This window comes from Lactuca sativa, chromosome 2, assembly GCF_002870075.4.
Source record: "Lactuca sativa cultivar Salinas chromosome 2, Lsat_Salinas_v11, whole genome shotgun sequence".
Classification (NCBI taxonomy): domain Eukaryota; kingdom Viridiplantae; phylum Streptophyta; class Magnoliopsida; order Asterales; family Asteraceae; genus Lactuca; species Lactuca sativa.
The window spans coordinates 187,786,304-187,797,111 of NC_056624.2; the positions used below are offsets into that span (position 1 = coordinate 187,786,304).

Sequence of the window (10,808 nt, forward strand, 5' to 3'; positions counted from 1 at the left end):
TTATTTGCCTAGCTCATTGGGTTTAAAAAAGTGCTCGTGAACTTCCATAAGAATGTAGTTGCTGATCGATCAAACCGGAGTCGCGGATCATATATACTTACATATTTCATCATAGACGCTGTCTTAAACAAAAAAACATATTTCTTATGTTGAATTTTTTATGATTTTCTTCAAGTTTTACTTAATTTATTGCAATAAGTTTCCTTCTTTGTAAATCCCACGTCAACAGTTGTTTCTTGTTTAGGTATATTTGCGTAGATCAGTTTATGGCGATAATTTTAACCTAGTTATACCGTTGCATGTATTTATATAATTAGTATCTGTTTGCATTCTGAACTTACGATCGTTTTTGGGTTGCAGTTTAGGTTTCGCATACACACTGTCGAGCCAGTATTGTAAAAAAAATTAATTAGGGTTACGAAGTGATGTCTGCTAACAACAATGATATATCCCCCAAAGAACAATGATTATGAATCGTTCAGTTTCAGGACTTCAGTACCCATCTCATGTCACAGCCACAGTCCTGGCCTGATCAACAACAGTATTCATCTTCTCTCATGAATATGTTTCAGCCACGTGCCCAGGCCATTGCTCGTGCCAAAACTCGAGCTGCAGTTGCGGATACAGATCCCAGATCCAAGATATTAATCAATCCAATGGACCTTTGGCAGTCCCTGAAGCTCAGGCCAATCATGCCCATATCAGTGCCGATAATTCTGTCATTAATTCAGGAGGTGTAGAGATCATTGATGTTGATGAAGAAAAAACAAACAAAATTAGTCGGACATTGAAGCGGGCTCGCATTGAAATCAGTCCAAAGAATGAACAAGTCTTGTCTCAATCAAGCAACAAGGAAGCTAATGCTGGTGTTACTAACAATAGTTTGGTTACTGATGCAACAAAAATGATGGTATACATACATGTTAACCTTGAAATACCTTCAAATTAAAGAACCTTAATTAATTATTATATATCCCTCAATCATGTGTTTAACTACTTACTCTAATTGCTATATAATTCGCTGTGCATCCTCTTTAATCCCGTCAAAGGAAGTGATATATACGTACTCAGTTTCTTTTAACTTAATCTCCATTGACCAATGATTATGATTTATGATGCAAGTCGCTTTATGCCACATACAGGAAATGGTTGGTAGGCGAAGGAGATGGAGATCATTGTGTGGAAACATAGGCTATGGTGACAAATCCTACACACCAAACGGATTCAATAAATCCTTCGGGGGTATCACTGTTAATCTGGCATCATTTAAAGCTAATGGTGATTCAACAAAAAATGGGTAAGTTCAATATATACTTGTGGTTGTTAACATCACAAGCAATTACTATTAATTATATATATATCCAACATATTTTAAGTACTTTAACTTGTGATTACATGCAGCCTGGATTTGCTACGTGGTCCTGATGGTCAACTTCCGCAGAAGTTGAGGAATATAGACCCTCGCCTTATTGAGCAGATTAGTAATGAGATAATGGATTGTAATGCCAAAGTTTGTTGGGATGATATTGGTTAGGGTTTTTTCATGTTTCATAAACTTTTAATTATCTTTATTAATAAATAAGAGTTTAATCTATTGTCATCTTAATTACAGCTGGATTGCATCATGCGAAAAAATGTGTAAATGAGATGGTGATATGGCCTTTGTTACGCCCTGATATTTTCAAAGGTTGTCGTTCTCCAGGAAGAGGACTTCTTTTATTTGGCCCCCCAGTAAGTTCAACACTAGTAGTAGTAGATATCGGTTATAACAGTAAAAAAAAGTCAACTCTTTTGACTTGTTTATATATATCTTTTTCTTGATATATGTAGGGAACAGGTAAAACGATGATAGGTAAAGCTATTGCTGGAGAGTCTAAAGCAACATTTTTCTACATATCCGCAAGTTCAATAACAAGCAAATGGGTATATATGTGGATATGTGATCGATTTGTAGCAGTAATTTATGGTTATATTCAAGTAAAAAAAAAGTTATAAACTAAAGATATGATAACGATATATGTATAGGTGGGAGAGGGTGAAAAGCTAGTTCGGGCTCTTTTTGGAGTTGCCAGATGTCATCAGCCAGCAGTAATATTTGTGGATGAAATTGATTCTCTGTTGTCCAAGGTATATACCTCACATTTAGATTTTATTCGAATACTTTAATTTATTTAGTCTAATTACATGATTCACTTTCCTTTTTTTCAAATTAACTACCATTGCAGCGTGATTCAAATTCTGAGCATGCGGCAAGCAGGCCAATTAAGACGCAGTTTCTGATTGAAATGGATGGATTCAACAGTGGAAATGAACAAATTCTACTCATAGGTGAATAAACTGTAGCATCCAGTGGTTTATATATTGTAGCATCCAACTTCAATACTTAATTTCTATAAAACTGTAATTTGAAAATTTTACTCACCTATAGAGTGAAATATCAATTTAAATCCAAAGCAATTATTTGCATTGCTATAATTAGGTAGATCTTTCAAAATATAATTCCTTGAAAAGAAAGTTTGTAAGTACAACGCTATAATTGAGTAGATTTTTCAAAGTAAAGAAAAGAAATGGTAAAATTCAGTATAATGTTGTTATCGAAAGAAATTAAAGGATGATGCTATGATACATAAATAGATGTAAGTACAATGCTATTTCTTACGTTTAGCCCAAAAAAAATAGGTCACAAAATGTCAACAAAGTGTTGAATTGATCTGGACACACCTTTTTCATACAAATAAAGTTTATGGCAGATAAAGAGCTTTCATTTTTAGTGAAAAATCTCATTTGTAAAGTTTTATCTTATTTCCATTTGCTTTGTGATCATACATATACAATTTGAAGGAGCAACAAATAGACCACAAGCTTTAGATGAAGCAGCTAGGAGGCGATTGACCAAGGGATTTTATATTCCACTCCCTTCAGCAGGTACAACTTTAATTTATCTTTTTTTTTTCTTTAAAATTAACTCCTTATATATGCTACTTAATACTTATACAAGGCTATTTAATAAATATGTCATTGGTGTATAGAAGCTAGAGCCTGGATAGTCCGTAATCTTTTAAACAAGGATGGGCTTTTTAAACTCTCAACGGAGGATATTGATACCATATGCAAATTAACAGATGGTATTATCTCTACTCTTTTTTAACTTTCTTTTTCCTCAGTTTGATATATGTGTTAAGTTAATTGTACTTTGATTTGTTTTTGGGTATTCAGGATCTGATATGACGAATTTAGTGAAAGATGCTTCCATGGGTCCAATAAGAGAGATTTTGGAACAAGGGGCTGAGATTACTAATCTTAAAATGGAGGATATGAGATCAGTTACTCTACAGGTCTTATATTTACACCTAGGTGTCTGTTACAACAGATTATATACAGTGGTTATCTTATTTTTGTTTTTTGTATGTTGTCTCTAATTTTTATAGGACTTTAAGGATGCACTACAGGAGGTGAGAACATCTGTTTCTCAGAACGAACTAGGCAAATATGAAGAGTGGAACAACCAATTTGGAAGTTTATCAACATCAAAAACCATGTAGCTTTTTTCAAGTAAATTTAGTTCATTGATGTTGGACACATTTGAAAGTTTGGTTGTGTGCTCTCTCAGTTTTGGAACTTGAACTTTCAAACAATACCTATTAGTTAATTCTCGTACATTTATTCAATCAAAACTTACATTACCAAGATATCAATTTATGTTACAAAACCCAAGAAATAGAAGAAAAAGTTTCACACAGACTAGTAGATATTTTATTATTGCCATGTATTTTGATTCATTCGCCTTACATGCTTGAATGCCTAACTTGTATATGAACACGATGCCATGATGTGTTAAGAATTCCCCTCAAGTTCCAGATGTCTTGAACCTTTTCAGGTTGAACATTTGCAGCCGTGTCCACCTGCTCATTGATATTTAAACTTAAAGAAGTTAGTGAACATATTAACAAATCATACAAGTTGTAATACACAGAGATGACATACTGCTTTGGCGATTATCTCTGTATTTGAGTTTATATCAGCTTCAGCTTCAAAAAGTACCCAAGCCCATTTATCGCTTCTTTCTTCATCAGCAATGTATTTGACTCCAGGCTTTTGGTATCTGGATGCCTCCATCCATGTTTTACCCCCATCAATCGATATATCAACTCTCTCAATCCCACGTCCACCTCCTGAAACTGCATATCCTTTTATAGCTATCTGCATGCACAACATTTTTAATCATATAATCAATCAATCTTCTTCTACACATATACTGTAGATCCTAAAAAAAATGCAACACCAACCTTTCCATTCTTCCCCACATTCACATCCTCTAAGGAGCATATTGCACTCTGCCAATAGAATCAAAAATCATAATGTTAACTTCACTTTCAAGTTTCAACTCCCTGTTTGATGTGGTAATAATTTATTAATTAATATAGAAAAGTAGTGCCTGAACAGGGAAATCCATTTGTGGTCTCCTGGTAGACCAATCAATGTTGTCCCAATTTACTGTTGGTGGAAACATTTTATAGTCTTTCTGCTGAAAGAATCCCTGGAAAGTAGTGATGGATACACACATACACTGTCTTGTTAGAAACACTTTATAAGTTTTTTACAGTAGTAAAAGTTAAATATGAATCTGAGCAGACCTGGCAGACTTGGGAATCTATGTTGATGGTATCCAGCCACTTGACAGAACGAGCACCAATAACCCCTGGGACTACTACTCTCAGTGGATACCCATGATCCCTATTCAGAGTCTTTCATATAATAATACAGTTTCACAAACCAATAAGTCAATAAGTAGTTAAACATTATGAATAGCAAGCATTAAATACTTGTTTGTAGGTCTACCTCTCCATTCATCTCATAAGCAAGCAGAACATCAGCTTCTGGATTTGTTGCCTGACTTAGTGGAATTGACGCCTTGTATGGACCCCCTTTTTCCTCCTATGGAAACAAACACTGAATCCCGTTACAGACAATAACACTTGAAAAAATAAGGTAAACAGAAGAAGTAAATACATGATACAAACCTTGCACCTGTCAATGCTCACAAATTCTACATGTTTGCCACCTGCAGGTGTGGTACTTGTTAACTTGGGTATGCCAACCAGTTCAAGAACATCTGCAAGTTTTGCTCCACCCCATATTGCTGACACAAACACAACAAAACACAATTTAGGTATAACTGTTGATGAAAGCTCCTTAAAAATGGCAGCTAGGGAAAACCCCTTTAGGCTGCCTTTAACTTCTCTAGGACTACTTTTGTCTTTCAATCATAAGGATAAGGAGGGCATTCACGTCTTTTGCATCATTTTTTGCCAATCTCAGTCTCAGAAATGCCATATGCTGTCCAGAAGCAGGACCTTCCTCAGATATCATATCAGTAGAAAAAGAAAGATACCATTTCCTAAGGCAGCAACATCCCACCCAACTCCTCTTACAGTTCTGGTTTTGCTCATTGCAGTTCTTCTATTGCCAGCACACTGCATCAGGAAATATAAGACTGTTAAAACAAATCAAGTAACATATTTTTCAACATGAACCAAGGGTACACCTGTAAAGTGGCAGTGACATTATATTTTGGAAGATTCCTGTATGTAATTCAAAAAACAAAAACAGTTTCCTAAAATCAATATTGTGAATATAGATCATATGATAAAAACACAACCCAAATTTTTTGCTTACATAATATCTTTCATATACAGGTCTTTGGGCTTCTCAATTAGCCCATGAACAGAGACACAATATCTGTTTGTGGCATAAGAGCATTACAAGTTATCTCAATAAATAATTTATAATTGTATGCATCAAGATGAAAAGTTCAGGACCTTTGTATATCATCAACAATAGGTATTGGTCCATGGTTTCTCTTGTAGAAGAATTCCGTAGGTGTCACATAAGAAGAAACCAAATCTTGGCGTCTTGGCTCGGCATTGAAGGGCTCCTGTACTAGAAAACAACTTAATAGTAAAAAACAAGACTATAATCAAAAGTTACTGATGTATAAATGCGTTCCAGAGTCTGAATTCAAATAATTTATAACTGTTCGTTCGTTTCTATTCATTGATGTTAATCATCAGACATATAGCCAACGATTATGCGTCTTAAATTAATAAATACGATGGAAACACAGATTTTTTTATTGGATAACCAATTAACCATAGAACTCAATAATCATACACCATCTGTCCAAATCCCTAGGGCTTTCGATTCTGATTTTGTATTTATGATTTGAGCAATATCTTTGGGAAAAAAATCAAAAGGATAGCTTGCCTTGGCGTTAATTTTAAGAGCAGGATGACGTTGAGGCTCTTGTGAATAGTCAGATGGTGATCTGATTCCTGGCATTTCTCAACTTTACCTTCTTCTTCAATGTAATCTGCGGTGTGTGATAGGATTAGGAAGTGAAAGATACAATGAACAAACAAGCCGAATGAGAGAGTAGTCGGGTGGAGTGTGCTATCGTCACGAGTAGGTGTGGAACCCCACAATGTTCGAAAAGCTGTTTGGACGGCAGGAATTTTTTTAAGGAAATGGAGGGTGAGATGGATGGCTGTGAGGTGGTACGCGGGAAAAGCAGCGTTACGTTAGAACATTAGATAAAAATACTGATTATTGATTACCATTTAATCTAGATTCACTTTGGTAGCCACGGAAAAAGATATGGCAGCTTGTGGGTTGCGATTTGGAATTTGGATGCATCTATTTGTAATCTATTGCGATCAGGTGAGTGTAAACAAGTGTTTACTTTGGTTGGTTTAAGTAAAAAATTGGATTTTTTTTTTTCATAATGGTTATGAAACTTTTTTTTTATCTACCATGGGTTTCGCACTTGTTATTGGGTTGAGTTTCGAACATGTTTTTTTTGTATGTCTTGGTTGAGATTTAATTTTGTTTATGCATTTCAAACTTGTTTCTTGTGCGTCTTGGTTGAGTTTCAATTTTGTTCACAAGTTTCGAATTTTTTTTATGTTAGATATCCATTGAAATAATATAATAAGAATAGAGAAGGAAAAAAAAAACTATTTTTTATTAAAATGTGAAATTTTGAAACAAAAATAGAAGAATGGTGATAAGAAATGATAAGTAAGAAGACGGGAGAGATAAACAAAAAGAATCAATGGAAACTATGAAATTTTTAATTTTTGAACCCCTCGACCGTTTTGGTTTTTTTAGAAAAATTCATTATTATTTTATTATATTCCGTTAAGAAAGGACTCGTTGTATGAGTCGATTATTCAGTTTTCTTTTAATGGTACGAGTTTAGAAACTGCAAGCTAAATGTCACGTAGGTTGGTTGACTTAAAAATCTTTTGATGGCTATCCTTTTGTAATTTTTGCTAGTTTTGTAGTATGATATATATAATACTTGAAAGTGTTAAAACATGATATTCAATTATAAAGATTATCATTTTGGGAATAACTCATAAGTTTATAAGTGAAATTTTTTCACCATTTTGGATGCCTGTTAGGTATTGGATTGTGACCAGGGATACTTTCTGTGGCATCCATTATAGTCAAATGTTTAGAGGTTAAAAATAAAAATAAAGATCAATCTAAGAATCATCATAATTGAGATAATTTTGATTAGGGATGAGCAATTTGGACCATTTTTCAAACTCAAACTAGAGCCAATACCAAACTATAATTGTATAATAACCGAACCGAATACATATATACGGTGTGGTACTCGATTCCATTGTTTCCACCACCTCCATCTTCGATGTTTTCGGGTCATTACCCACTATTTTGTATTTGGTTCATATCGTCCAAATAGTCTTCCAAGAAAATGTACACTTCCACCGATATACGTTGAGTTTGTTTCTTTTTGGAGATGACATCATTCTACTAACAGAAAAAAAAAAAATATATATATATATATATATATTGATTGTAACACTTGAATCCTGGTATGTTCTCATTTTACCCTTGTTGTGAAATAATTTGCATTTTGGTCATTGAGCAGTACGCGAAGCGTACCACTTGGTACGCTTAGCGTACTGATCCGAGTTTAGGATGGGACTTCGGTCATGTACGTTGGACGTACATATGTGTATATGAGGCGTATGCGAGTTATGATGAAACCATAATTTAGGGTGTTGCACCCTATATAAAGGTCTTAAGTCCTCATGGTTGGGCTCCTTACCAGCCTCCATTGCTTCAAAAACCCTAAATTGACCCTTAACCTCCTCGTAGTGTTCTTGAACTATTAAGAAGACTTTGGTGCCCATTTTTGCTTTTGTGAAGGGAGAGGTGAAGCTTGAAGTTGTCTTGTTGGAGTGAAGGTCTTGGATCCAGAATCATCATCTTGTGGGAAAGCTTTATGAGGTATCAAGTTTGAATCTTGCCTTGCATATATTTAGATCTCTTCATAACTAGTTTGTTATGCTTTTGGTTCCTTTTGGGTTAAAGGAAGAGTTAAGTCGTTTGAAGGCTCGTTCCTTTAGATCTGGGCTTGTTTTAGTCTCATTGAGCATAAAGGTGCAAGCTTTATGAGATTTATGGTGTCATGCATGCATTAATTTGCTTGTTAAGTCCCTTTTAAGCTTAGGAGCTTCATTTAACCATGCATGAACGTAAAGTTAGCAACTTTACGTGATATTCCAGCTCAAGGAAGTCAGATCTATGTTTTGGGCCTATGTCTTAAGGGATTAAGGACTAAAATCGATTTTTGGCTGAATAGGTGAGTATGTTGGGCGTACAAGAAGGCATGCTTAGCGTACAATCCTCTAAGCGAGTACATTGCGCGTACGAGTTGAGTACGCCCCGCATACGCGATCTGTTTGGGCTTTGGATTGGGCTATCTTTTGGGCTTGGTTGCTTGGGGCATTGTTGGGCCATCTGAGAACAAGTGTTTTGGACTAGGGTGTAACGTCCGCAGATCCGGGCTAGTCAAATTAGAGGCAATAGGGGTCGAAAACGACTTTTCAACAAAAAGATTATTTGGAATAAATAACCCTAACCAGTTTGTAGAATATGTCACAAGGTTTCCGTACATATAAAGAACGCCGAAATCCGAGTTATAACGAAGAAGTTATGGTCCGTCGAAGTTTTACGGCAAAACCAGCACGGCACCGGGAAGCGTAAATAGTGAATTTACGATAGAACGAGATTTAGCCTTAGTGATCTAAATGAAAGTCGTAGAATATGTTAAACTAAGAACATCGATAAAAAGAACGCCCAAATCTGACTTCGTATGAAGAAGTTATGATTTTTCGAAGTTTCGGAATAGCAGTGTACAGCCTGAAATTCGAATACTAGATCGAGTGATTTTTAGCCAACACGACCTAAACGAGAATCGAAGATCTCTTTGAGAGTAGCATAACGAGAAAAAGATGGGCGAAAACGGATGTCGGATGAAGAAGTTATGAGGATTTAACGGACCAATCGTGTCCCGGCCCGTTAATAATATAAAATTTAAAATTGAGCCAAAATTAGCTGACGAAGTCTAAACGAAAGTTGTAGAGTACGTTCCCACCTTCGCGTGGATATAAAGAACGTTGAAAAACGGAGGTCGTATGCGAAAGTTACGAATTTTTAAAGTTGAAGTATGAAAATGCGAAGTCTGTTGCAAGGTTGATGACGTGGCTGCATCTGAGCCGCCCATCGCTGATGAAGGAACGCGCTTCGGATCTTGACACGTCGCCCTTCGCTTACGCACCGCGTCCGAGGTCTGTACGCCCAGCGTACCTTCGCTCTTATCCTTCCGAGTCCGAGTGCGAGCCAGCTGGTGCGAGCTGGCAACCTTATCCGATGGCTACGCCCCGCGTAGGTCCGAGGTACGCCCAGCGTACCGAGGCCTCGCAGGGCTATAAAAGGAGGCCAAGATTTCTTCATTTTTCACACCAAAATCACTTCTCTCTCTACAAGCTTTCTCTCTCTACAACCCCAAACCACCCCTAAGCCCTAGATAAAACCCCTAGCACCCTAGGGAAGCCCCTAGGCTCCCGGAGTCCCGAGAAAAAGGAGTTTTTCGGTTTCGAAACGCTGCTCCAATTAAGTCCCGGTTTTTGATAAAATTCGCTGTTTTATCGAAGGAATATCGTTTTGAGAGTATCGAAGCGCTGTCCGAGTGCTGAGTCACCACCTAATCAAGTGAGTGCATAGTTACTTTCAGCTTACACATAGATATGAAGTATCTTATATAAATTACGTGCTATGTGTGCATATTATCTGAATACTTGCTATCTATGACGGATGAACGTTTTATACATGTTTTCAATGATTTAAACTGTATATGTATTTTATATCTACGAAAATGTTGGGGTAAAACATGGGTAGATGTATTAGTTGTTGTGTGATAAAATGAAATAACGAGAGGCCTCGTTATAGCTGTTCTTGATGATCTAGTCATCTAGCGGGTATAGATGACGACCACGGACTATTCTAGACAGTCCAGTGGAACACTAGCAGGCTCGCAACATGTAGGTGTTTATTTGAACTGTGTGTTTATTCGAACTGTGTGTTCATTCGAACTGTGTGAACTGTGTGCTCACCAGGTACACTCCATCCCAATGATAGTCCTTTGACTAAGTCCCTTGTGTTAGATGTTTTAGGGATGTAATGTGAGGATAACGGGAATGGGTAATTGGGTTGATTGCTTGATGTTTAAAAATAATAACTATATTATTGTGGGTTGAAAACCCTATGTGCTCACCAGGTTTCCCAACCTGACCCACTCAGTTTATTTATATCACAGGTGTTGATATGAAATGACATTACACTGAGAGATTTAAAGAGATGTAGATCACTAGTGTAAATCATTGTAAGTTATGTTTATGCTTATGTTTCGTTATTAACGATGACATCCCAAACGT

The 10,808-nt window shown here is 36.2% G+C and overlaps 2 protein-coding genes across 2 annotated transcripts; one reads left to right on the top strand and one right to left on the bottom strand.

The window, feature by feature from the left end:
* Window positions 1–506: 506 nt before the first annotated feature.
* Window positions 507–3,542, top strand: LOC111889458 (ATPase family AAA domain-containing protein FIGL1). Its single transcript, XM_023885610.2, has 12 exons — window positions 507–594; window positions 732–910; window positions 1,143–1,297; window positions 1,402–1,529; window positions 1,613–1,731; window positions 1,831–1,923; window positions 2,026–2,127; window positions 2,226–2,328; window positions 2,842–2,925; window positions 3,030–3,123; window positions 3,206–3,335; window positions 3,429–3,542. Exons 1-12 carry the CDS (start codon window positions 507–509, stop codon window positions 3,540–3,542), a joined length of 1,389 nt encoding a protein of 462 aa, XP_023741378.1.
* A 99-nt stretch (window positions 3,543–3,641) lies between these two features.
* On the bottom strand, window positions 3,642–6,480 carry LOC111889036 (sulfite oxidase). The gene is made up of 12 exons (XM_023885171.1): window positions 6,265–6,480; window positions 5,820–5,935; window positions 5,677–5,739; window positions 5,546–5,582; window positions 5,393–5,474; window positions 5,022–5,140; window positions 4,840–4,935; window positions 4,635–4,745; window positions 4,436–4,537; window positions 4,287–4,334; window positions 3,985–4,200; window positions 3,642–3,902 (listed from the first exon to the last, which is right to left on the bottom strand). Exons 1-12 carry the CDS (start codon window positions 6,337–6,339, stop codon window positions 3,786–3,788), a joined length of 1,182 nt encoding a protein of 393 aa, XP_023740939.1. The 5' UTR covers window positions 6,340–6,480; the 3' UTR covers window positions 3,642–3,785.
* Between the last annotated feature and the right edge of the window lie 4,328 nt (window positions 6,481–10,808).